The sequence below is a fragment of the Electrona antarctica genome (genome assembly GCF_951216825.1).
Source record: "Electrona antarctica genome assembly, chromosome: 6".
Classification (NCBI taxonomy): Eukaryota; Metazoa; Chordata; class Actinopteri; order Myctophiformes; family Myctophidae; genus Electrona; species Electrona antarctica.
The window spans coordinates 16,691,620-16,719,542 of NC_136811.1; the positions used below are offsets into that span (position 1 = coordinate 16,691,620).

At 43.5% G+C, this 27,923-nt stretch overlaps 1 protein-coding gene across 2 annotated transcripts in view; it reads right to left on the bottom strand.

Annotated features, from left to right (window-relative positions):
- Window positions 1–27,923, bottom strand: part of nbeal2 (neurobeachin-like 2) — a 120,289-nt gene that overhangs the window by 68,998 nt on the left and 23,368 nt on the right. Inside the window, exons 6-20 of one of the 2 annotated variants that reach the window (XM_079504423.1) lie at window positions 27,210–27,292; window positions 22,121–22,206; window positions 17,563–17,887; window positions 16,214–16,320; window positions 14,645–14,731; window positions 12,429–12,512; window positions 11,300–11,398; window positions 9,273–9,479; window positions 8,191–8,657; window positions 7,473–7,605; window positions 5,292–5,411; window positions 3,703–4,081; window positions 2,273–2,355; window positions 2,062–2,154; window positions 765–939 (exon numbers count right to left, since the gene is read on the bottom strand). In XM_079504423.1, coding sequence (XP_079360549.1) covers window positions 765–939; window positions 2,062–2,154; window positions 2,273–2,355; window positions 3,703–4,081; window positions 5,292–5,411; window positions 7,473–7,605; window positions 8,191–8,657; window positions 9,273–9,479; window positions 11,300–11,398; window positions 12,429–12,512; window positions 14,645–14,731; window positions 16,214–16,320; window positions 17,563–17,887; window positions 22,121–22,206; window positions 27,210–27,292 — 2,528 coding nt within the window. The remainder of the gene's footprint in view (window positions 1–764; window positions 940–2,061; window positions 2,155–2,272; window positions 2,356–3,702; window positions 4,082–5,291; window positions 5,412–7,472; window positions 7,606–8,190; window positions 8,658–9,272; window positions 9,480–11,299; window positions 11,399–12,428; window positions 12,513–14,644; window positions 14,732–16,213; window positions 16,321–17,562; window positions 17,888–22,120; window positions 22,207–27,209; window positions 27,293–27,923) is intronic. The other variant, XM_079504424.1, reaches the window with a different exon arrangement.

Here is a 27,923-nt window from a genome sequence, read left to right on the forward strand (position 1 = left end):
GCTGTGAAAACATTTCCAGGACAGGTGATGACTAACATTCCATTTGTGGTCTCTGTGTGCATGCCTGCTGCATTCAAGTACAGTAGTGACATCAGTTGCACAACATACAACTCAACGACGCAGTTGGTGTGTCCAGTCATTATACATCTACTGTAGATATACGACGTTATGCTACGGTTAACCGCAGATAAATAAATACATTCACAACATGTTTACAAAATAATGCCCAAATCCCCATCCCTAGTGGGAATTATCAGTAGGCTTCCTCAAAGAGAGGATTACACTTTTGGTCAAAATGTTTAAATGGTCATGGTCATGGACAAGGTCAATGTCAAAATAACATACAGTAATTGGTCATGCCAGCAGGGTTTGCATAACCATATATGTTTAATTGTTACTTAAGCCGTCACTCCACTAACAGCACACACACTACAAGCACCAAAGCTTATTTTTATTAAGCCCAATTCAAAAACTAAATATAATTATAGCTGAAAAATATAAAAATATATAAAATAAAAATAAAAAATATATAGCTGATCTACAACCTCACTGCGCTTTGTTGTGAGCTTGTATATCGACTTTTTATATTTGTGGAAATCTTCGCCTATTTGAATGACACGCTCAAAATAGGGATGCCAGCCAGCTTGAAAGTGCTTAATAAAATATGTACCGATATATATATACATCGGTAACTGTCGGGTTAGGACTCTTACAAATTCAGGTCCCCTGAAGAAGGTGACATGAACACACAGTACAGCACTAACCAGAGGACTTGAGGGGCAGCAGCATGGCCGCAGGTCTGGTGAGCTCTGGTCCCAGGAGATCAGAGGTGGTCTCCTGGCCTCCTCCTCCTCCTCCGCTGTCCGTCTGCTCTGCCTCACACACCTGCTCCAGCAGGGGCAGCAACACCCCCATGCCCCCCACCGTGTTCAGCACGTCCTGCAGAGAACACGCACACGCACACACACACACACACGTGTAAAATAACCTCAAATAGATTTGATGATAATTAGTCTTGATCACCTTCAGAAAAGTAAAGGTCATAAACATGTACCATTATGTAAACATACCCATCTAGCTCCCCTCCTGTGATCTGTCTGTCTGTCTGTCTGTCACACTTCCCCATCTCTGGCCTGTACACTACAGCTCATTAATACACTACACACAACCTATGGGAGTTCCCTATCATCTTGTTGCCCCATGCAGCAAGCCAACTCACTGTCATGCCACTGCTGCCTGCCTCACCTGTCAACTCTCACCCAGATAAGGAACTGATTTGTTAAGATACATTGCCAAGAAGGCATCAGCACATGCTGCAACGCAAAAATGAAATAAAGATATAATCTCAGAATGTGGAAAAAAAAGCGAGAGTTGCAAAAAGAAAGTTGCAAATACAGTTGCACGTACAGTCCCTCAAAAAGTTTCACCCTAACAACTTTTCAGCTAGTTTCTAGATTATCTTGCCATGATTGTCAAAGTAATTTCATTCTGAGGGACGCTGTGGAGACACATCATTTAACCTTGTTCCTACTAGGATTTCGGACCTGATGGAGAAAGCCTGGAACAAGTTCCAAGAGAGATGGAGCTAATACTGTAACACCCACCCTGGCCTGCATACTCTCATTGGTCCGCTGAATTGTCAATCGAAAAGTCAACAGAAAAGTCAAAGACATTGAATACTTATAGCTGATAGATAAATCCTTGGTGTTTTTCTGAATAGGAGATACGGAGAAAGCCTGTAAAGCCAGCAGACTCTTCAACTAGTTACTGTACATTAAGCAAGCAGATTTATTGTTCCTGTGCATTAAACATTCTATACAAATGCAGTTTAACTTTTACAAATACTCAACCATTGAGCTAGGTAGATGAAGGAAATGAATCTGGTGTACCTGGTTTGGTCATGTCATTACAGGCAACATTGTTCAAAAATTCCCACAAACAGTTTAATCTGCAACACAATTTTATACAATATATTGTGGGGGTTTGGATTCTCTCTCTCTCTCTCTCGGCCAAGGGGTCATTGAAGACCCCTGGAGTAAAGGAAGTATTCAAGAGCTTCACCTTAATGTCCCAGTTCACCACTCTGTGGCCTGTCAGCCTGCCGTCGTACTGGTGGTTAGGAGATAAATCCACACAGATCTGACTCTTGAAGGCCTGAGACACGCACACACGCGCGCACACACACACACACACACACACACAAATATTAATTTAGCTGTTGTTTTAGTTACTATATTTTACAATGCCTTTGTTCTGCGTTTGGTTCAACCACCTGTGGCGTATAGTAGAGCAGCAGCTTGCTGTTGAGATCCGACAGTTCTCCGTCAGCCTTGAACAAGGACACATGGTTGGGGCCTGCAGAGACAGAAAGCATATATAGAGCCATGAACAAGGACACATGGTTGGGGCCTGCAGAGACAGAAAGCATAGAGCCTTGAACAAGGACACATGGTTGGGGCCTGCAGAGACAGAAAGCATATATAGAGCCATGAACAAGGACACATGGTTGGGGCCTGCAGAGACAGAAAGCATAGAGCCATGAACAAGGACACATGGTTGGGGCCTGCAGAGACAGAAAGCATAGAGCCTTGAACAAGGACACATGGTTGGGGCCTGCAGAGACAGAAAGCATAGAGCCTTGAACAAGGACACATGGTTGGGGCCTGCAGAGACAGAAAGCATAGAGCCTTGAACAAGGACACATGGTTGGGGCCTGCAGAGACAGAAAGCATAGAGCCTTGAACAAGGACACATGGTTGGGGCCTGCAGAGACAGAAAGCATAGAGCCTTGAACAAGGACACATGGTTGGGGCCTGCAGAGACAGAAAGCATAGAGCCTTGAACAAGGACACATGGTTGGGGCCTGCAGAGACAAAGCATAGCATTTTAAATGTATACACTTTATACCTAATTCCAGCAGGCTTCTTCTCAAACACAGAAGAGGAATTTATCAATCCATGAATGGGCCCGGGTGTGTTCATTCATTCATTCACCTGCAGTGTACAGGGCCCTGGTGTGTTCGTTCGTTCATTCATTCATTCACCTGCAGTGTACAGGGCCCTGGTGTGTTCGTTCGTTCATTCATTCATTCACCTGCAGTGTACAGGGCCCTGGTGTGTTCAATCATTCATTCATTCACATGCAGTGTACAGGGCCCTGGTGTGTTCAATCATTCATTCATTCACATGCAGTGTACAGGGCCCTGGTGTGTTCATTCATTCACCTGCAGTGTACAGGGCCCTGGTGTGTTCATTCATTCATTCACATGCAGTGTACAGGGCCCGGGTGTGTTCATTCATTCATTCATTCACCTGCAGTGTACAGGGCCCGGGTGTGTTCATTCATTCATTCACCTGCAGTGTACAGGGCCCGGGTGTGTTCATTCATTCACATGCAGTGTACAGGGCCCGGGTGTGTTCATTCATTAATTCATTCACCTGCAGTGTACAGGGCCCGGGTGTGTTCATTCATTCATTCACCTGCAGTGTACAGGGCCCGGGTGTGTTCATTCATTCATTCACCTGCAGTGTACAGGGCCCTGGTGTGTTCATTCATTCATTCACCTGCAGTGTACAGGGCCCTGGTGTGTTCATTCATTCATTCACTCACCTGTACAGGGCCCTGGTGTGTGTTCATTAATTCATTCACCTGCAGTGTACAGGGCCTGGATGTGTTCATTCATTCATTCATTCATTCATTCACCTGCAGTGTACAGGGCCCTGGTGTGCGCCGGTGTCAGGGCCTCATGGCAGATGAAGGCCGTGCCCAGGAGGCCGTCCAGAGAGGTGGGCGTGCCCCACTCCGTGTCCTGCAGCCCTGCGGGGATGGTGTGCACGGTGGGGGCCTCGCGCAGGGACGACCCCCTCCAACGGCCCCCGCCCACGCCACCGCCCCCCGCATAGGTGGCGGGGAAGGACTGGGAGCGGGTGAGGCTGTGGCCGTGTCCATGGGAGGCCGCGGGGAAGGCGAACTCCGGCAACTCCGACATCTGGGCCGAGGCGGGCGTAGGCAGGGTGGGGGAGGTGGTGGTGGTGGTGGTGGTGCGGTGGCCGGCCGACCCGATGCAACAGGAGGTGAACGGCTGGAGGGAGCAGTGGTGGAAAAAGTACTAAATTGTAATACCTCATCCATCGCCACTAGGGGGCGCCAAAAGGCCCTGACCGCCACCATATATCTTTTATTTTATTTTATATATTTTTATTTTTTTCAAAAAAAAAAGTCTAAAAAAAAAACTTTTTTTTTTTACCATGTTATAAAACACGAAAAACACGTCCTTGGCGCTCCAGGACATCATGAAAAAGAAGTTAAATAAGTCCTTGGCGATGGATGAGTTAAGTGAAAGTATCAATACAGCAATATAGAACTACTTTGTTACAAGTAAAAGTGCTGAATTCATAAATGTACTTGAGCAAAATAATTGGTATCAAAATGTACTCAACGTACCAAAAGTAGAAAGTACTCTTTATGCAGAATGTCTCATTTAAAGTTATCAAATGTATTAAAATATTTCGAAAATAGCCGATCTACAACCTCACAATACGCCGCATAACGACGCGAAGCCCCTTAGATAGCATCTTTGTAGACTTAGATAGCATTTGATACAGACTTATAGCATGTTATGTAGACAGTACTATAATTGCATTGTATGTAGTCATAGCACGTCATAGTACATATGTATAGCATAGTATAGCATATATGTATAGTTTCATGGTATAGATGTTCCACTGTTACGTTCTTAGCTTACACATGTTTCATGATAAATGCTTTTTATATATGTGATGTATTCCCATGCTTTTTGTTCTTGCTTATTGTAAATCTCTCTGGATTAAGAGCGTCTGCTAAATGCCTAAATTGTAATTGTAAATTGCATTGTGAGCTTGTAGATCGGCTATTTTCAAATGGCCGAAATGTATTATAGAGCTGAATGTTTTCCAAATCTACAAAGTAACTAAAGTTTTAAAATAAATGTAGTAGAGTAAAAGTACAATATTTGGATCTGAGATGTAGTTGACTAGAAGTAAGAGTATTGGAAATTGGAAATACTCAAGTACAAATACAGTACTGTACATCAAAATTGTACAGTACTTAAGTAAATGTACTTAGTTACTTTACACCACTGGGAGAGAGGAAGTCAAATAACAAAACAGAAGTGGCAGACGTCGGTTGGTGCGGGACAGGAGAAGTGGGGCAACGATAGCAGAGAAATGGAAATTAGATCCTTTAAAAAGGGAACTTTCAATGACGTTCTCCTGGCCTAACTCTGTTCCGTTTTCTACGGGGGTTCGTTTTACCTCGTTGAGGGAAGGGAAACGCAGCTGGGCGGTCTTGCACTGCTCTCCGTCGATGTAGATGGTGACCAGGTTCTGACCAAAGGGCCGGCGTCCGGGGATGTGGACAATGTCCACCGAATGCTGTGAAGAACAGAGTAGGGACACATCAGAGAATTATACTCCATTCTATCTTCTTTCCCTCATGGTCAGCTGAGATAACCTGACCATGTGAAAATGAGATAACATTTACCTTAAAATGTTTTAAATAATAATATATCACTAATGCTGCTACAGTGTCTGAAAACCACCTTGAACATTGAACTATTGCCAATTTTCCATTTTCACCCTGATAAGAGCAGGGCTCTAGAAGGTGGTCCATCAGTCCGTCCACACAATATGGGACAGACATGTCACGTATTTAATCCTTTCTACACAAATCCGCTAATAATCTTCAAATGTCCTCCTTTTTTCATTTCTAGTCCCACTAGTGAGAGCGTGGGACTCTTAGGGCCGATTCTTACTCCTATCCGCTGTAGTGCCGAAATGATTTCGGCTTGTCAGAAATTTTCAGTAGCACCGAAGAGCCGACTTTAGGACGGTACCCGCCCCCCCCTCCCCCCCCCCGAACCTCAAATGACGTCACATTTTAGGCTCTACAGAGCCGAACCGAGTAGGAGTATGAATCGCGCCTTAGGGCCCTATTTTCATCCCCTTATTCCTAAACTTCTTTGTCTTTTTACCATATTGAAAAGCATTTTTGAATAGTTCAAATAGCTGATGTAAAACTCAATCCGTGTAGATGTAGATCGGTTAGTTGAACAATTTTAAAATGTTTTTCAAAATAGTAAAAAAGGCAAAGAAGTTTAAGGATGAGGCGTATGGCACTGACGAAAATAGGGCCCTTAAAGCCCTGACACACAGAGTGTCACACACTCACATCATCAAACACACCTATTGTAGCCACAGTCAGATGAGATGAGATACACTTTATTAATCCCAGTGTAAATTAGATTGTGTTATGGCAGCATAAAGATAAAAAAAATCAGACTTGTCTTAAGTGAGTGGTGCAACAGCGCCCCCTGTTGGGACTCTAAACATACATAGGGACGGACGGACATTGCTGGTTCTAGGAGTGGTTGCACCACTCAATAATTAGCAAAGACATGCAACACCACATAACACTCAACAAAACACCTTCACAACAATACACATACATAATAATTACTCACAACCCCAAACAAACACGCAAGCAATACCGACGACAGCATCACACCCATACTGTACAATAGTTGTTTAAACAGATTGTTAATCTTTATAACAGTTGGGAGGCGTCAAGTGGGCGAGTCAAAACCTGTTGACCCTCTTTCAGAGCTCAGTTCTATCGATGTGGCTAGAACTGTGGTACAGACCACCCAAAGTTATAAGGAGCCATTTCAAACATGTATTACAGTGTATGCATGTTCATTTAAACTTTTTGGACCATTCTAGAAACCTGATGTGATCGGGCAGTCTTGTGAGTGATGCTTGCTTTTCAGCATGTCAGGGCCTAAAGACCTATTCATAGTCCCGTACTCCCGTTTTCACCTAAAACGGGATTATGAATAGGCCTTCATGGATGGAATTGTTGGTCGGTTCAAACCGCTTTGGTCCAGTTAGGTTTAGCCAACAGGCTAGCATGACTTAAATAGACTCTTGGTCTTTCATTTCCCAAAAAATAAATGTACAAACTGGACAATAAAAACGTCCTCACTTGATTGTGATTCTTCAGACTCCAAATATGCACAGTTAAAGCTCATGTAATGCTGAGGAATGTTTGCCGTGTAGAGCGCCAGCGGTGAGCTAGCTTTCTGTAAAAGTCACAGGTCTGAAAGGTTGCACGCAGCTTACTCTTGTATTCATTATCTGAACAAAAACTGCATTTTGTGAAAAGGTGGAAAAACAGGACGGGTGGCATGCAGTCACGGCTCAACTTGCATCCTTTTTCATGCTCCACAATATGACAAATATTGAATTCAGTTCACTTCAGTTCAATTCCACTCTATCGTCAATCCCTGGCTACACAAGAGCACAGGGGAGAAGCCAAACAAAACAAAGCTATGCTAGATACACACACACACACACACAAGACACAAGAGTGTGGCTCAACAAATTCGTATTTTCAGAATACTTTTTTACTTGCTTGTTGAACTAAATACATCTTACCCAGCAAGAGTCATTGAGTGGTGTCTCTGGCAGCGGTACAGCCATGTAGTCTTTCTTGGTGCACACAGCTACAACCAGCACGCCCTCTGTCGTGAAGAAGGCCTCTAGTCCGGTACCACTGGCTGTAAAGAAACTAGACCAAAAACCCAAACCGCTTTACAATGATAGACAGTTATGAATGAAATAAATGAAAAAAACGTTATTTTCCGAACATGATAAAAAGAAATTAGACAAAAGTCAAAGAATTAAAATAAGTTCAATATAGAACAAATAAAATAATATTTCCAAAACAAAAACAACAACAAAAAAAACAAACAAGCCTCACTGGCTGCAAGTCTAATTATTTTTCTTTTTTTTTTTACTTTGTTATATGTTTGGAAAGGAGTAGGGAGAAGTAAAAAACGTATATAACCCTACCCCTTAATAACTTAATTTCAGCGTCATCGCTTGACGTCATACATAAATATCAACATGGTATAAACTAAATAAAATAATTCACAACAATTCACGACAGTTACGGCAGAGCTACACAAAGCGAGTGTGCGTGTGACGTATGCGCAGTCCTCGAAAATACCTTTTAACAAAAAAACAGTCAAAACAATAGTAATGTGTGGTAGGACAGGAGGACCCATAAATCTGTAATCGGTCGGGACTATATTACACATTTACATCCTGTGTCTCTCATTCAATGTCTCCATCCCTCACTGTGGTGCTGTACCTGTACAGCTGTTTCCTGCGAGGCCCCTTCCCCATGTTGTACTGATGCCCCGTCGTGCCCGTGTTGCTGCTGGCTGGCGCCGAGCTGGACGAGGAGGAGGAGAAGTCGTGGGGGCCATAGGAGGTGGGGAACTCCGTGTTGAGGCAGAGCCAGGCGTGGAAGGCGAAGCCGCCGCCCGGCCACCGCTGCACCGTGGGCACCATGATGCCCGCCATAGGGGGCGTGAGATCGAAATACTGCAAGGCGCTGTCCCGGCCGTCCCTGGCCGCCATCGCCGACAGCACGCGGATGATGCGGGTGCAGTAGGGGTGCGTTCCCTTCGCCTCGCCGTCCTCCCGGTCCACCCGGAGCAGCCGGAGCAGGCCCTTCAGCTCCTCGGGCCGGAGGCAGAGCGACCCCAGGGACTGGAGCAGTCCCAGCAGGGCGTCTGCACACTGTCGGTCCAGACACCGGGGTTGGGACAGGACCTGGAGGTACAGTAGGCCCGTCACAATCATTACATGATCGCAATTATTTGAGATAGTCGCAATTATTCTTTGCATAATTGTCAATCGTGTTGAAGAATGTCCACACATTTTCAAACATTCAAACACAGAAATAGTTGAGCTTGTAGATCAACTATTTATGCTATTTTGAAAATGTTTTGAAAAGGAAAAAAAACACAAAAACATTATAAAATGTGTCAGTTATTTCTTTGTATATTTAAGATATTTGTCATATCTGCCCCGAGCAAATTTGTGATCACGAAGCCTTAAAAGGCAAACATGAATACAAATTGTAACCTTCCAGTGTAATGCAATTAAATAATAGTCAACTTAACCCATTTTGGGCGGGAACCCCTTTTGGTGTTAGCATTATGTTATGCTTTAGCTATTGAAAAATAGCAGATCTACAAGCTCATAGCGTGCCACCGAGTGGCGCGCTACGAGCTTGTAGGTCTGCTATTTTTTTTAAATTGAAGAACGACTGACATAGAAACATAGCTTTTTCAGAAAACTGTCAGGATGTAGAAGACATTTTTTAGAATCTGATCTGAGGTCTAAATGGATTAAATGTGTAAATGGTGACAGACAGCCCTATACCTGGAGGATAGCGCCCACCATGCCCGCCTCCACCGCCACGGTGCGGCAGGACAGGGAGCCCCCGCATACGGTGGCCAGCCACTGGGCCACCAGCAGCTGGAGGTCCCGCTGGCCAGAGAGCTCAGGGAGCCACTGTAGGAGCAGCAGCAGGGGCTGGTCGTTGCTGATGCCCAGGTGGTGGGAATGGGCATGTTCACCCTCTACCGCCTGGTGACAGAGAGAGAGAGAGAGAGAGATCTTTAGGACTGTGTACTGTTATTTGCAAGTGAACAGATCTGATTATCGTATTCAGACATCTTCAACCTATAATCATTGGTTGCTGTGGTAACTATTAGGGATATCCAGATTCAAATCATTTGATTTTGAGTATCTGCCCGATACCGATTTTCTTAATGTTTTTATAGAACACTTGTGCCATATCACAATATCCAAAATCATGGGGATATAAATAAAAAAATCATGGGGATATAATATTGATACTAGGGATGTCCAGATCACGTTTTTTTGCTCCCGATCCATCCTGATCATTTGAAAATGACATGATCGGCCACAATTTACGATCACGTGATCGGATCGGGACAACCCTAGTAACGATGTAGCAACACATAATGCTTAACTTACGCTCAGTGTCCAGACATCTCAACAATCTGGAGAGTCCGGATATTTGGGCTTTTAACACATGCCCACACAACACTTAAAAAAAAAACAGGGTGCCCACTTTTTACATTCATTTTTTTTACATATTTATTTTTTATTAAAAAAAGAAAAGAAAAAAAAAAAGACGTCCACAGACGTCTTGGGCAATTGCCAATTGGGTAATTGCCAGGACGTCTGTGGACGTCTTGGGCACACAATCTGTACACATCTGTTAACTGAATACAGTTTGCAAAAAGTACAGCAGTACGATTATACATTGAATGCTAAAAGGATAACACAAAAAGCCCTTGTTTCCATTGTGGTCCTATGTACACCAGTGAGTCTGAACATAGCCTGAGAGACAGGTTGAGGGAAAACCAGAGGGGAACGGTGTGTATTGTTCTTCAAAGGGCTGAACAGTCCATGTTTTCAGGTCAACAGTGGTCCTAATACAATTAACACTGAGGAATGAGGTAGCTGGTTGGAACAACAGCACAACCTAATTCTATTTAGCTCAATACCATCCTTGTTTTAGTCAGTTCCGTCATTAATCAGTCGAATTCTATCACGTGGTTCTAATGTGCAGCTGGACTCTCCCCTGTAACGTGTTGCATGTTCAATGTCTGATTGCATTAATTGTGAGCCATACGAGATGCTGTAGGCTACTATTTGATTGTATTGTATTGTATTACCATATGTTTTAGAAATTAACCACTTTCACCCTGGTGGCCCTATTTAATTTTTCGGGCGTGACATTATAGGCAAACGTTTCTCAATATTGTTCACAGTTTCCAAGGTTTTATTCAACATGATCTTTTTATATAGCTCAAGAATAACCCATTTAGCCCTGAGGCCTTCTAAAAGCTAACGTTTCTGAAAACCTTCAAATTCTATATTAATTTTATTTATTTATTTTTTAAAACCCATTCTGGACGGGACCCCTTTTGGTGTTTTAACTAAGCATTATTTTATACTTTAGCTATTGAAAAATAGCAGATCTACAAACTTGTAGGTCTGCTATTTTTGAAAAATCGTAAAAATGCAGCACAAATCTTTGAATGTATATTCCTTCAGAGCAAACGTTTTTATTTTTTTTCCGTCAGGCCTAAATGGGTTAATAAAGCTGTTGCTACATGTATAAGCAGCAACTAATGAGACGCCACGGTAGCTCCCGGAATCAAAGGTATGTACAGTAAGTACAGTAACAACGTATAGGTCTAAATAGGATAAAGTAGGGCTGAAGTGGTTGAGTCTAATGTACGCTCGTAAATATCCCCATCGTCCCCTGAGGCTAAATCAGACACAGCTCCTTCCCTCGGCAAATCAAATGTACTGTTTCTAATGACTTCTACCACCCCAATGCTAATCAGGACAGATAATGAGTCACCCACCATGTTCATTAACTCCTGCAGAAGCCTCTTGGTTGGTTGACCTTGGCTTTTCAAGACGTCAGACAGCTGGGAGTAGCCAATCCGCTCCTTGAAAACCTCCTGGGACAAACAGAGAGAGAGGAACAGACAGAAATAGGTCGGTGGGGGGGAAATAAAGGCCGCTCCATAGGGAAAATGTATCTGGCTGGCTGGCATACTTCCATCCGATGGAAGGGGGACACGCCGTGAAACCTCCCAGATGAACGGAAAAAATGTGCTTCCGTTGTCAAATTATCACTCAACAGTATTTCATTTTTCATGTCAGAATGATAGAACTAAAATACTGTGCCAATAATCACAGTAAAGCACACCCGTGAGTGTAATATTGCGATCATACAAATTACCCATATCCAGTTACCCCAAAAATTTAATTTAATTTTAGTTATTCGATTATTTAATTAATTATTTTTATGCCAGATTTAGCCACTACGACCACAATGTCCCATGCAAACTGCTAGCCTAACCTAGGCTCATCTGGCTCTGCTCTGGGAGGCTCCGGGTTGAAGCGCAAAAAAAACTTTGGATTGGTTTTATATCTTTGCATCTGGAAGTTGAACCAAGCTCAACTTCAATTTGTAGCTTTGCATCTTTGCATCTTTTGCAGCTACTAACTTGCTTCATGGCTTCATGTCGCTGGCTTCCATAGACAATGAATGGTAGACTGTATCTTTGCATCTGCTTGTACGTTTCTATATCAGTGGTGCTCAACATATTCCATGTCAAGGATTATTATATGTATGTATTTGGCTGCGGACCCCCAGCTCAAAATATTTTGTTCCAGGGACCCCCAGAGGCAAAGATTTGAGTTAAACATTCACTTTAAAAGAATATATACATTACGATTTGCACAAATTGTCATGATATTTCAAAAAGAAAATATATTTTTGAATGGCCAAAGTATAAAATAATGCATTTTAGCTCAAAACAAAACCGATGCTTTCCCAGTTTTAGTGGGTTAAAGAAAGAAGCATAGAAGGGAGGTTAAAAGGTTTGCGTGGCCTCATTCCAAATTAATACATCAAAAATGTCAAACAATGTATACATTTAGCCGTATAGAATATACTATATAGAACATAAAACAGGGCCTCACCTTAGCAGCCGGGGAGTTACTCATGATAGCTGTGAGGACTCCCAACGCGTGAACCGTGATACTGTCTGATCCCTTCTCCCATACCTACATGTGGAGAGGGTTATACATATATCGTTTGAATAACAGTTATTACACACAAACATTATAATTATTATCCCATTTAGGCCCTTTTGGTGTTAGCATTATGTTATGCTTTAGCTCTTGAAAAATAGCAGATCTACAAGCTCATAGCGCACCACCGAGTAGCGCGCTACGAGCTTGTAGGTCTGCTATTTTTGAAAAATCGACTGACAGAACGACTGACATAGAAACATAGCTTTTTCAGAAAACTGTCAGGATGTAGAAGACATTTTTAGAATCTGATCTCAGGTCAAAATGGGTTAAAAAAATTCTTCTAAATCCTCCAGTTTTCTGAAATAAATATTTTCACGTTTTTTCAAAAATAGCAGACCTACAAGCTCGTAGCGTGACACTCGGTGGCGCGCTATGAGCTTGTAGATCTGCTATTTTTCAATAGCTAAATTATAACAATGTTTAAAACACCAAAAAGGGGTTCCTGCCCAAAATGGGTTAATTATGAAAAATCTAATGTATTGATTCAAGTTTATTTATTGTTAGTAATCAACACAAGTGTAAAAGCAATACACATTGCAATGACTTGCAGAATCGCAACATGTTAAAAGAATCGTGATCTTATCAAATTAAATCGTGGCCCAAGAATTGTGATAAAATGGCGATTACGTGCCTTACCACACGAGACCCCAAAAAGACAGAAACCCACATTGTGCAGAGAGTGAAGAACCGGCGTGCCATTCACCGGATTGAAGAAACGAAAAAGAAAGTCCCCAATCAAACATCATGCAGTGTTCTGCAGCTTCAGACGGAGAAGATCCCACAGCATACAATATTCAAAGATTGGGGTGAAAGTAATAAAGTAGTCCAACTTCACCAATGCATACATACATATATATATATATACGTATATATATATATATATATGTCTTTAGCAGTGTCATGTTGCATGTAGACAGTGTCATGTTGCACGTAGACACCAAAAACATAACCAATAAACCAGTGTTCATTTTGTAGACTAAAACTATGACAAAACAAATGTCGACTATCTTTTGTCACTGACGAAAACTAAATAAAAACAAATTTATGAATACTAAAACTAAGACTAAATATATTCATAGACTAAAATGTTAGGGAGTGACTAGTGAAGAGACTAAGAGTACTGAAGAGAACTAAAATAGAAGTAATTTTACCGGTATATTTGAAGTATAAAATCTGCCATTACGATGCCATATACAGGTAGGCTTGCCAAAATATTTTTTTTGTCAACAACTAAACTAAAACTAAAACTTTTCAGATGACTAAATATGACTAAAACACAATGGAATTTTATTCAAAACACTGACTAAAACTAATACAAAATTTGCTCTCAAAATCAACACTGCAATAAAAAGGAAAAAATGAATCAAGGTCTGCCAGAGACGACAAACAACACCGACCACGCCCATTAGCATGCCATGCATCCAAACAAAACAAAAAGAGTTCACACTGTCAATCAATCATAGTCAAACCAAACAAACAAACAAAACAAGGAGTAAATCATGTCAATCATAACAGTCTGACACCACTGGATACAAGAGATAGAGTAACCCATGTGACGCATGCATGGAAAAATGACCCTGTCCCTCGCTTCCCCCCCATGCACCACAAACCCAACTCCCTCGCTTCCCCCCATGCACCACAAACTCAACTCATGCCCCCGTTTGCAACAGGAAACTCAGCCTCTAATTCTGAATGTCAGGTATGCTTCTCAACCTGTGGGTCGGGACCCACCCGTTAAATAATTGGTGGTGGGTTTGCGATTTTCAAGTGAGCCATGATCCAGAAGAGAGAGTGTGCGTGCGAGCGTGTGTGCGTGTGTGCGTTCGTGCATGCAGAGGTAGAGTCTATGAGTAGGTGTGAGAGAGAAGGCAGATTAAACCAGACCAGCCAGGTCACAGAGAAGTGAATGGCGTTCATAAAACCTGCACCGTTTACAAGTGATGCATCAAGTGAGTGCCGACAGCTTCCTGTGTATACAGCTTCCTGTTTAAAGGACCGAGACTCGCAGTGAGACATAGACTGAGTTTCCTGCTGACAGACAGACAGACAGACAACCACAACCAGACCTACGGCATATTGACATTCCAGGAGGGAAAGTATACCTTGTCCACGTCCACCTCAGTGAGTAAACGTGTGGTGAGGTCACACACACCCTCACGCTCCGCTCTACTCCTGCTGCTCTTATAGAGCTACAGGACAACACACGCACAGTCACACACACACAGACACAGACACAATTCATCACAAAAGACAGAGCCATGGTTAACATTGAGAGTTGCAGAGCTACGTTAAGCCTAATTTATACTCAATCGTGCGTCGCGTCTCGCACCGAAAAGCAGTCGATGTACACGGTCACAACGTGGCACAGCGGGACGCATCGTGAGCTTGTACATCGACTGTTTCCGATCAGAGTATGAATTACGCCTCATGCGTCTCTCCGTTTGGTGGGATGCAGGGCGACATACGTGCAGCGCGGTGTACCGACAGCTGTAGACAGTAACACATAACATTAGGCAGTCAGCATGACAGGAATATAGTTTTTGTTTTTAATGACATTACACGCAGGAAGAAGATATATCAGCCTTACAACAGACAGCCAGCAGACCACGTGCTCGGACAGTAACATACAGAAACAGGCAGCACTGGAAGACAGACAGACAGACTGTACCGACAGACAGACAGACTTTACCTACAGACAGACAGACAGACTGTATCGACAGACAGACAGACTTTTCCTACAGACAGACAGACTTTTTCCTACAGACAGACAGACAGACAGACAGACAGACAGACAGACAGACAGACAGACAGACAGACAGACTTTACCTACAGACAGACAGACAGACAGACACATACAGTATCAACCTACAGCCAGACAGGATAGGATAACACGCTGTTAATCCCCAGGGGGTAAATTCAGGGTGTCGCACAAACAAAGTAAGAGTAAACAAAGACACATACAGTACACAATGATGAACAATACATACAGCGATAAAGCAATAAACTGTAAATTACACCCCCCCCCCACACACAATAACAATACATTACATGAATTTGTTACAACCCATACAGATTGCACAAGAGTATACCAAAGAATGTTGTGTTTTTTGTGTACCTGTGTATGTATTATGCAATCTAGTATATAATGTTTCATCTTGACACAAAAAGTACTTAGTAGCAAACTAAGTACTTTTTCACACACACACACACACACACACACACACACACACACACACACACACACACACACACACACACACACACACACACACACACACACACACACACACACACACACACACACACACACACACACACACACACACACACACACACACACACACACACACACACACACACACACACACACACACACACACACAGAATGGGCTTGAATACTGGTGAAAACTACCTAGCTGGCAAACCTGTGCCCGCTGGGCCGCTGCTTTGAAAACCATTCCTGATACCATCCCAAATAAAGGACACAACCTCAAGTCTTGCATTGGTTCTGCGATGCAGTCACACCAAAGCATCCAAAGTTTTTAGGAACATATATAAAATAATGGAGTTGACAGAAACATGGATATGGAGATAGATGACAGAAACAAGGCCATATGTGGAGTTTACAGCGAGATGGCTGTGCTGTGGAGTGTTATGTGGGGTTCTGTTACCTTGCTGTTCTGGATCAGTCGGAGGATGTGTTCGAAGCAGTTGTTCTTGAGGAACACGGCCTGGAGGACGGGCCTGTCGGAACACTGCAGGATCTCCGGCACGGCAGCTACAAACCGCCACAAGCACACAACATACATGTGTTCACCAGTTGTGTTCACTAGCCCTTTAACCCATTTTGACCTGAGATCAGATTCTAAAAATGTCTTCTACATCCTGACAGTTTTCTGAAAAAGCTATGTTTCTATGTCAGTGGTTCTTCGATTTTAAAAAAATAGCAGACCTACAAGCTCGTAGCGCACCACTCGGTGGCGCGCTATGAGCTTGTAGATCTGCTATTTTTCAATAGCTAAAGCATAACATAATGCTAACACCAAAATGGGACCCGAGACCAGAATCTATAAAATGGCCTCTAAAACCTGAGGCAGGTGAGATTCTGTTAAAAAGGAGCTTGGTATTGGAGGCAAAGATCTAACTGGGACACCAGATTTTAACAACTTAAACCCTCTATTTATAGTAAACTTGACCCGAGATGACGCTGTACTCTAGTCTTTTGTCCCACTGCCTTTACACCGAATCTCTTAGTTTTAGTTTTAAATTCTTCTTTGTTTTTGTGTAACCGCTGCACATTTCTGCAATCATTGCTTGCTTTCATATGTTAGTTTCTATACCCTGTCTTTGGCCAAGTCTCACTTGTAAAAGATGTTTGTAACCTCAATGTGACTTCCTGGTTAAATAAATGTTATATATACAATTGAGTCGTCCTGGCACACACACATGCATATTGGCAGATTTCACACTTATCTGACACCGTCGAGGGAAATAAACCTGACCACAACGCTTGCTGAAAGGCCTGAAACGTTGATGGAGGAAGAGAATGCACTTTGACAATGACGAAAGCTTTGCCAACCCTATCACATGTACAGTATACTAACAGTCACTGCAATACTTTATTGGGAAATAAACCCAGTGAGAGTGTTGCAGGGCTGATGGAAACTGTACTTCATTACTGTACTGTATTTAGTTTATTATTCCTTTTGTCTGTTTTATTTGTCTCAAAGTGAGGTCTGGGGACCCCCAAGCAACATTGGGTGATTTCAGGGGATCCCCAGCAAGACCTGCCAAAACAATTTGAACACTTTAACCCCGTCTTACACAGTCATTTACGAATCTATAAAAAGTTTAAAATGTTTTAATCTTGGCAATCTTTGAATAAATTAGAAAGATGAAACAAATCTTCTCTTATGGTCCTCTACAAAGCCTTTTCTATCGTGGGTAAACATCAATTTGAGAGTCCTTGACATGGAGATGTTTGCGAACTACGTTCCAAAAGTTGGTGATTCCGTCTTACTCAGCATGTGTCTCTGGAGGGTGACCAGGCTGTCCTCCCAGCTGCATGTGTCCGCCTCGTCGCTGCCCCCTAGGGGCGGCGGCCGGTTCCAGTTGAGCAGCTGGAAGAAGTCGTCCAGGATGACCCTGATCTCCACCTGTCGCTCCACAGGGCTGCTGGAGTGCAGCAGGTGGATCATGGCGGTCAGGCACTGCAGGGTCAGCCGTAGCAGCGCCGGGTCCTTGGGCTCCTCCAGAGGAGGAGAGGTCCGACGACAGCACCAGGTGCGCAGGACGGAGAACAGGTCCTTGACGGAGCGAGGGGTGATGGCGAGCAGGCCGTTCTTCTGGAAGAGAAGATTTGTGTGGTGAAGAGGGTAAGCGACTCGTTGTCAAAGTCTTATCGTGTTTGTGTTCACCATTGACTCACAGGGAATTTTGAAAAGAACTTGGGCGTAGGGAAGGGTACCTACTTCCTTCGCAGGTGTTACCGCTGATACTAATGAAGGCTCTGTTCCATTCTGGTCAAACAGAGTCAGGGTGCTGCTATTGTGCACATTGGCTCACTGGAAACATCTCACTGCTACACCAGTGGGTCTCAAAGTGTCCCCGAGTGGGTTCCAAATGGCCCAGTACGGGTGTGTAACTCTGAGAGTGTACAAATGGACCCTTCCATTTGGTTTCCGATCCATTTGTCCATTTGTACACTCTCAGAGTTATGGGGGTCCTTGAAATAAAAAAAGTTTGAGAACCAATGCACACTAAATGGAACAGAGCCTCCCCCAACAAGCCAAATGACGTCATGATAACATTATGATGACGTCCTCCTGTGACTCCGGTGACGTTCAGGACTAGTCACAGCCCATATGGGGATGATCTTTACGTCATTTCCAGGACGTCTTCACCAGATAAATAATATAGCTTATTTTGGGCCAGAACTGACTAGTTATGATATGACTTAAGTTGATCTGGCCTCGATCGGACTCTCTCTGATTCATCCAGGGACGTCCGTCTTAGTGGGTAAAATTTATGTTGGTTGAAATCAGGTGATATTCTGGGCCAGATCTGACTAGTCTTGGTTTCACTTGATCTGGCCACAATCAATTTACAATTTACAATTTAGGCATTTAGCAGACGCTCTTAATCCAGAGCGACTTACATTAGGCAGGAACAAAAGTATGGGAATACATCACATATATAAAATGCATTTATCAAGAAACATGCGTAAGCTAAGAACGTAACTAGAACATATCTATATAATGACACTATACATATTAACTATACATATATACTATACTATGCTATACATATGTAGGCTACTATGATGTGCTATGACTATATACAATGCAATTATTGTGCTGTCTACATGACATGCTATAAGTCTGTTTCAAATGCTATCTAAGTCTAAAAAGTGCTATCTAAGGGGGTAGGATAAGTGCTATGGGCCATGATGGAGTCTGAAAAGGTGGGTCTTCAGACTACGGCGGAAGATTGGGAGTGATGCTGCAGTTCTGACTGCAACGGGGAGTGCATTCCACAGTTTTGGGGCCAGAAGGGAGAAGAGTTTGGGACGTGTGGAGCGTTGGCCCGGCGTTTTTAGTGAGGGTACTTCCAGCTTTCCTGCGTTGGCTGATCTGAGTGCGCGGGAGGGTTTGTAGGGTTCAATCATGCTTGCAAGATATGGGGGAGCCATACCTTTGGTTGCTTTGAATGCCAGCATCAGAGTTTTGTATTCTGTGCGGGCAGCGACTGGGAGCCAGTGCAGGGAGCGGAGCAGGGGGGAGACATGTGAGAATTTTGGCTGGTTGAAGACCAGACGAGCTGCGGCATTTTGGATCATTTGGAGAGGCTTAAGTGCACATGCCGGTAGGCCAGTAAGGAGCGAATTACAATAGTCAAGTTTTGACAAGACTGTTGTCTGGACAATCGAGACGTCACTAATTCGTCGAGTTCCTGACCGTGCTTGCTGGGCTTAATTTTACCATCATTAACACCTCTGAAGGAAGTAGGGAAGGGGCCCAGAAGTAGTTATTCTGTGTGCATATAGGGCGGCCATTAGCCCTTCAATAAGTACCTAATGTACAGTCTCCCAACACTTGTTGTGTATCTGCTTTTTTTCACCTATTTTTGAACTGTTCGCCTACTTTAACATGCCCAGAATACATAGACACTGGGGTCCTGTGGTGAAAAAAGAAACAAATTCTCTTCTTTTCTTAGCTCTTGTCCTGTTCTAATACTGGAGCTCCTCTTATCTCTAGAATAACAGCTATGTTTTCTGAGCACTGTGATTCTGACCTTGGGCTACTTTAACTTTTTTCATCCTTTATTCATCCGTGAGCTGAGCACGAATGTTCTTTTTCAGCAACGCCATGCCTTCATAATCCAACACATTAAAAGCTGGGAAATGCCCAATACAACCACAGTCTTCCACTGAGCAACTCCACCGGAGCAGGTCGGTCTGCATGCAGTGACATGCTCAAGGGCACTTTGACGGGGCAGAGGGAGGGGTGAGGGTCGGTCATTCCATGTACCACCCAGATTTGTTCTGTCGCTCCAAAGGAATCGAACCAGGAAACGTTTGTCGACAAGCACGCTCCTCTGACCTTTAGGCCAGGGGTTCTCAACCCGTGGGTCGCGACCCCTCGGGGGGGTCGCCAAATTTCCCCAACTGAATGGATGGAAAATCGAAAATTAAGAGTTGACATAGTACACATAGTACATGCATACACCTTCCTAATGATTATATCTGGTTTCAGTATTTATTTATGGTGTATTGTCTCTATTATTAAGGTCATTGTAGCAGTCAATTTATATTGGGGGTCGGGAGGGGGCGGGCGGGGGTCCCGAGACCAGGCCCGGTTCTTCCTACAGGCCGACGAAGCAACGGCTTCGAGCGCCATGGGGGAGGGGCGCCAAAAAAAAAAAAAAAAAAACATTTTTTTTTTTTAAACTTTTTTTTTTTTTTTTTTTTAACTTTCTTTTTTTTTTTTTTTACTCTGTCCCAACTCTGTCTGCCCAGTGTCCCCCCAGTGCCTCCCCAGTGCCTCCCCAGTACCTCCCCAGTGTCTCCCCAGTGCCAGTGTCCCGCCAGTGCCTCCACAGAGCCTCCCCAGTGTCCCCACAGTGCCTCCCCAATGGACCCCCAGTGCCTCCACAGTGTCCCCACTGTCCCCCCAGTGCCTCCACAGTGTCTCCTCAATTTTTGGGACAGAGTAAAAAAGAAAAAAAAAAAAAAAAAAAAAACTTTTTTTATTTTTTATTTTTTTGAGGGGGTGGGGGGGGGGGGGGGGGGGGGGGCGCCGCGAAAAATCCTGCTTGGGGCGCCAGATTGCTCAGGACCGGCCCTGCCCGAGACATTGCCAAAGCATTTCCGGGGGTCCCCGGCCAAAAACGTTGAGAACCCCTGCTTTAGGCCACTGCAGCCCTGCAACTTACTGTTGGTCGTTTGTAATGTGACTGATCTTAGGAACTGGGGCTCAATAAACAGTTGTATGCCCAAAATGTTAAATCAGTGTCATAGAGGCACAGATAGACATAGAAAAAGTAGAGAATGCATTCTTTACTTTCTTTTGCCTCAGTCCCAAATTAGCCTTTATGTCAATGAATCCTCCCCACGCATGTCTGCGTTACCACTGCTATATTTGTTTCACTTGGTTGTTTTGTTGTTTGGTTAAATGGTTCTCAAAGGGCCCAGGCGGTGGCGTAACCGTCTGGGGACCCGGCTGGTAATCCAGTCGCAGTGTGCCGCGGGTTCGACTCCCGAGCCCGACACGGCCTTTACTGCATGTCTTCCCCCATCTCTCTCCCGTTTCCTGTCAGCCTACTGTCTGTCCCTTCAAAAACCAATAAAAGGCGTAAGCCGCAAAAAAATATCTTAAAAAAAAAAAAAAAAAATGGTTCTCAAAGTACGAAATAGCCACTGCTATTGTACCCTAGCCTGGAAACCATTTTGCCATTGCAAAAAATAAATTGTCCTTTTTTTAACCCGCCCCTTGGAAATGCAGGTTCCACACAGAGATTCCAGACTAATATCTACACAGTGATATTAGTCGTGTCATCATGCCAGGCTAATTGTACCCCACTGGCTCAGATACCAGTAAGGTGCCTCCCTCCTGCTCCAGAGCCCCCAAATAATCATATACTGGGGACCCCCCTACCAAGCACTTGCAATGTAGGAGTTGAGTTTATCATTTGACAATTATTTGGCCAATGTTTGTCCAGTTTTTACATACTTACTTTTGATGACTTTTATGGGTCACAGACTCATTTTTATGGGTCCCTATAGTTTTCACAAGTAGTCAAACATAAATTAAAAACAAAATTCAATGATTTTTTCCCGCAATTTCATGAAGAAATACCATAAATTAAATTAGTCCATAAGTTGTGAAAATAGGCGATCTACAAGCTCATAACGCGGCACGAAGAGACACGTTGTTAGCTTGTAGATCTGCTATTTTCACTAGTTTGGGTCCCAGCGAAAATCTAATTTCTGTTTTGGGACTTTGGGTCACAGACTAAAAGGTTTGGGAACCACTGCCGGGGAGAACTTCCTGTGACGACAGAGAGGGTAGACAGAGTACCTTTCCTCCGCTGATCACCGCCCCCTGCAGATGCACCAGCCTCAGTGTGAGCAGCTCTGGGATCTGTTCGCTCTCCTGCAGGCTTTCTGTGGAGACAGAGAGGATAGATATTAGGATAGAGTTGTTCCGATACAGATACTACCAGTATCGGGAAAAGCTGTCGATATTGCCTATAATGCTGGTATCGGTGAGTATGCCAGTCTACACCATTCCCATACGATGTCATATATATCACATGATGATATGTCAGTTAGTCATCAATTATTTTGTCTTTTGAATAATTCAGTTGATGTTGCACTATTGTTTTATTATACTCTTTATTTACATTATTATTTTACTAACTTGGAGCTGCATTGTATTGGATTTGTTTTATTTTTTATTCCTAGATCAGTGGTTCTCAAAACTTTTTAATTTAACCCATTTTGGGCGGGAACCCCTTTTGGTGTTTTAAACATTATGTTATAATTTAGCTATTGAAAAATAGCAGATCTACAAGCTCATAGCGCGCCACCGAGTGGCGCGCTATGAACTTGTAGGTCTGCTATTTTCGAAAAATCGTTAAAATGTGCCTCAAATCTTTCAGAAAATTGTCATGATTTAGAAAAGAGTGTACAATTTCATTTGCACACTGTACAAAGATGCCTCCACCAGACCGTCAAATAAAATGTATCAAAAGAGCAGCGCTAGGGGTGGTTGAGACACGCCTAATCACACATCCGTGTCCCCTTGGCGTTTGCTTGCTGCCAACTGGCTCTGCCAGACAGCCAGTTGCAAATTGCAAATGCAATAGCAGTCACCATTGGTTATAATAACATGGATCCAAAAACCTTGCATTAAAATGTCAAGACCTGAATCAATTGGCAATACTAGTAGTTACAGTACTCTTTACAGTAACTGGTTTCTGAACTATATGAGACACAGACTGAGTAGGGGGGAAAAAATGGTATTTTAACATGAACATTAGTGAGGACCAATATATAAGATACGGTATGTTGATAAGTGGTGAAGTGGTCCTTTAAAGGGACACTTCACCCTTTTTGCAAAAAAAGATATATCAATGACCTTTATAAGATTTAGAACACTTTCCTTGCGTTATTTTTTGTGTAATCTCTGTTCTTAGATATTTTAGGTTAACGCAATACGGAAGAGTGTCTCTGACGTCAGAGCCACTCTTCCGTATTGCTACCGGACTACATTGTCTCCTCACACTGCAGCTATAGACCAGCCCCACGGACACTGTTCCACCTACCTACAACCTTCGTTGACTCCACCCCCACATGCGCATTTGTTATTGTGTTTGTGTCATGTCGCCGTCGTCAGCAGAGCAGCACCAGACAGAGTATACAGAAAAAAACAACTCAGAGGAGACGCGCTGTGTAGTGTTGCCACGAATGCCCCGTCATTCTAATGCACTGGCTTTTAGAGAACATTCTTGTGGAAGTAAAAAGAAAAAAAAACGTACTGCATTACTGTGTCCTTTTCCATTGTAAGATGCAACCAATGTTATTTGTCAAGGGTTCCCAACCGTCCCGTAAAATACGGGATCGTACCGTATTTGGCAACTAAAAGACCTGTCCCGTAATGAACCGATACGGGACGCACTTAATCCCGTATGTTGGGCTCGTGGAAAAATGACAGCGCGTTATGGTGATTCTCAGTCACTCGCTCCCATGCAGAGTTGCAGACAGACAAGTAATAAGAAGGGGCAGCCGACTGAGCTATAGGAACAGGAAAGCAAGACACTGAAACCTGGTGTCTGGAAGGGCGCTAGGCTCAGCTCATTGGTCAGTACTCTTCATAGGCATGCAGCAGAGCCAATCATTAACAAAAGCTTTGCAGTTTGAAAGTGGATATTCAAGCTTTCCCTACAGCTGCAATGTTGGTGAGTTTAATGTTGTTTAATACAAGCAGATGCAAATTGGATGAATGGGGAGTTAATGGATGGTTTATGGCAAGTCACTTCATATCATTATAATAAATCTAGAGTTGGGGGGGGGGGGGGATTCGTGGCAACATAGCGCGTCTCTCTGGTGCTGCTCTGCTGACGACAGCGACATGACACAAACACAATAACAAATGCGCATGTGGGGGTGGAGTCAACGAAGGTTGTAGGAATGTAGGTAGGTGGAACAGTGTCCGTGGGGCTGGTCTATAGCTGCAGTGTGAGGAGACAATGTAGTCCGGTAGCAATACGGAAGAGTGGCTCTGACGTCAGAGACACTCTTCCGTATTGCGTTAACCTAAAATATCTAGAACAGAGATTACACAAAAAATAACACCAGGAAAGTGTTTTCTAAATCTTATAAAGGTCATTGATATATCTTTTTTTGCAAAAAGGGTGAAGTGTCCCTTTAAGTGTCTGTGGGGTTTATAAATACCAAAACAATGCAAAGTATTAACAAGTGTATGAAGATGATCCTTTTTGTAGATGATTTTTCCACCTGAGATTCTATGTATACCAAAAGCTACTCGCAAGTTGCAACTCACAAGCTTTTTTTTATATATATTGTGCAGCATTAGGGAAATATCCAAGTAAAATCAGAGTGTAATATGTAATACTCCAGCAGCATAGTTATGTAGATTATATCAGCATAAACACTATACGAATGATGTTTTTAGCTAAAGATAAAGAGCGTCAATAAATGTGCAAGGGCACATGGGTACAACACTAACAGCTCTGCATGACTGCCAGCATCAAGGTTTACTCTCTGTGTGTGTGTGTGTGTGTGTGTGTGTGTGTGTGTGTGTGTGTGTGTGTGTGTGTGTGTGTGTGTGTGTGTGTGTGGCAAACGAAGCAAGCAACAAAAGCCTTTCTAATTGGCCAGGTATTGCACAAATAAATGCTCAACAATCTGATATAAGGCTTGTTGCAGAGTATTATGGCGTAATATACCTAATCCATGGAAATACTGAAACTAGTCAAGGCAAAGATTTCCCCAGTGGTTTACAGATCAGCACATGCTAATCAAATGGGCTCCTATTAATAGAAGCATTTGGACTCTGGTGATAGAAAGCTGATAATTAGAAATGCGGCCTTAATATGTTTTTTACTTTTTTCTTTTCTCTATCAAGATAAAGGACTGACTGGCTGCTGTACAGGCTCATTTTGAGCCCCCAAATTCATATGTATTTAGCCACAGACCCCCATACAAGATTTGTGTAGTTAAAATATTCCACTTTCTTTTTTTTTAATGGCTGATGTAAAATGTTCAAATTAAGTGGTTAAACTGATTTTGATGCTATATTAACACATTTATCTGGGAACCCCATGGGACCCCCTCAACAAGCACCCCTGGGGGTCCCCGTAGTCCACTTTGAGAACCACTGACTTAACGGTAAAAGGGGGGAGGGGGGGGGGGGGGATTGTCCAACAGCCACTTCCTCTACCACTGCCGAAGTGTCCTTGAGCAATAAGTGAGGCCTTTCCTGCCCTCTCATTATAAGAACATCAACTAAATGGACTAACAGTACTGTATTGTTACATCACATCCTGTGTACTGCTAAGTGGCTCAGACCTGCGTCCCTCTGTTTGGCATTGGAACTCCACAGAACCTAAGTAACATTTAATTGTTCATAGTATAATGACACATAGTGAACATATTTTAGGGAATATCAGGACATAGTTCAGATAAGAGACCAGTTTGGTTTAAGCTTAATTTAGTTGAAGTGTGAAGTAACAAGTAAGTTTAACTAGGTCTCTATCAGGAGAAAACAGACAAAGTCAGCTGACTATAGACGCCTTATCAGATGACGTCACACTGATAAGAAACGGCATGCCCCATCAAACTTTCAGATGCTGTTTTTCTCCCAGTGTGGAGGAAGAATGATTAGGATTTGTATTATGATCTCTCGCCCTTGAAATATATAATCCTTGGTTTCTGTTGTGTTTGAACAATAATAGCAATTCAAAACAGTTGTCCTCAAAACCACACCTCCAGTCGCTGTCATAAGAACGGGAGGTGCGCTCATTAACACGGCAGCAGAGCCTATTTGTGCACGGCTGCACGCGCACCTGCAGTCCATCAAGTATAATTTATGCTTCGTCCCACGATGGTGTCGCGCACGCAGACCTCTACGCTCACAACAGTCGCATTTGCGATGCAATGCGAGCTTGTATATCAGCTGTTCTCTGTGCGCAATACTGTTGGGCTTTGAAGTATAAATGTCTCCTAGGGTGCACCTCACTAGCCAAGTCACAAGAGGAGGTTGAATGGACTGAAATCAGCGCTCCCCAAAACAACAGGTTTGGAGATCTTTTGGGAATTGATTACATGAAACCGTGCGCCCAGTTGTAAACAAATAATTGGTCTATAGACTCTGGCCTCCATAGAATCAGTTTCTTTCACAGGCTGAGATATCTACATTTTTTAATAAAGATGTAACGTAAGTTACGTAACATAGTTCAACTAGCAAATCTACATTGACACATTGTGAGCTTGTAGATAGGATATTCAAAATATTAAAAAGGCAAAGAAGTTTAGGGATAAGGGGTAAGGCACCGACGAAAATAGGGAGCTTAGTATCTGTGATAAAGAGAAGTATTGAGTAGACAAGAGGAAAGGACACCGACTTATATCAGCTGACTGGAATGTGCAGCCTGTTGTTTCAAAGTCCATGATATCTCTGTGCTTTTTAGTTATTATATGGAAACATAAGCAAGTATGAAAGACATGAAAGGGCATGGATTGTTAGATTTCTTCTGGTATGTAAGGTCCAAATTAGGGGAGAGGCGAGGCGAGGAGGGGAGAGGAGAGGAGAGGAGAGAGGAGAGGAGGGGAGAAGAGAGGAGAGGAGAGGAGAGGAGGGGATGGGAGGGTAGAGGAGGGGAGAGGAGAGGAGAGGAGAGGAGAGGAGAGGAGAGGAGAGGAGAGGAGAGGAGAGGAGAGGAGAGGAGAGGAGAGGATGGGAGAGGAGAGGAGAGGAGAGGAGAGGAGGGTAGAGGAGAGGAGGGTAGAGGAGAGGAGAGGAGAGGAGAGGAGGGGAGAGGATGGGAGAGGAGAGGAGAGGAGAGGAGAGGAGAGGAGAGGAGAGGAGAGGAGGGGAGGGGAGGGGAGAGGAGAGGAGAGGAAGCATTGAAGCAGTGACTCACCATTGAAGAGGGCAGGCAGCTCCTCAGCCACAGGAAGAGGGGAGAACTTGTACTTGTTCCTCTCCAAAAGGCTCACCTCCTCCCTACAAAGTACACAATACAACAACACACACAAAGTCAGTGTGTGTGTGTGTGTGTGTGTGTGTGTGTGTGTGTGTGTGTGTGTGTGTGTGTATGTGTGTGTGTGTGTGCAAATACAGCTCAAGTGGAGTTAGGAGGTTTTTTTCCATTATTGCAGAGATAGGACTTTTTTTCCATCTGACTTCGTCATTCTAATCAATGGGCGACAAACCGCTTGACAGTTTGAGGATCCAATGGAGTTAGGACTAGACTAGAGGTCTAGTCAGAAGCGCATTTGTAATACTTTTCATTGGTTGAATATTTGCAAAACCCACACACAGACATAAAGGGTGTTCAATAGCACTGATTTATTACAAATAAATAAAAAAGTTGAAAAATGGAGTTGCCCGACAGCGCGGACAATATGTATTTTTTATAGTTTTATATATTGGTGCTGGGAGTCTGGTGCAACGCACACCGCACAGGTCCTGGCTGCACCTGGTGAGAGCAGGAGTGGACCTGGTGAGACGTAGGAGGGGTCCGGACAGGAGTCAACCCACAGAGCCTAGTCCTTCCACGCGCCAGACCTCCCAGTCCCGGTAGAGTAGTTCGGGAGCGGCGGACTGTGTGGCCCTGGTCTTTCCCTAATGGGAC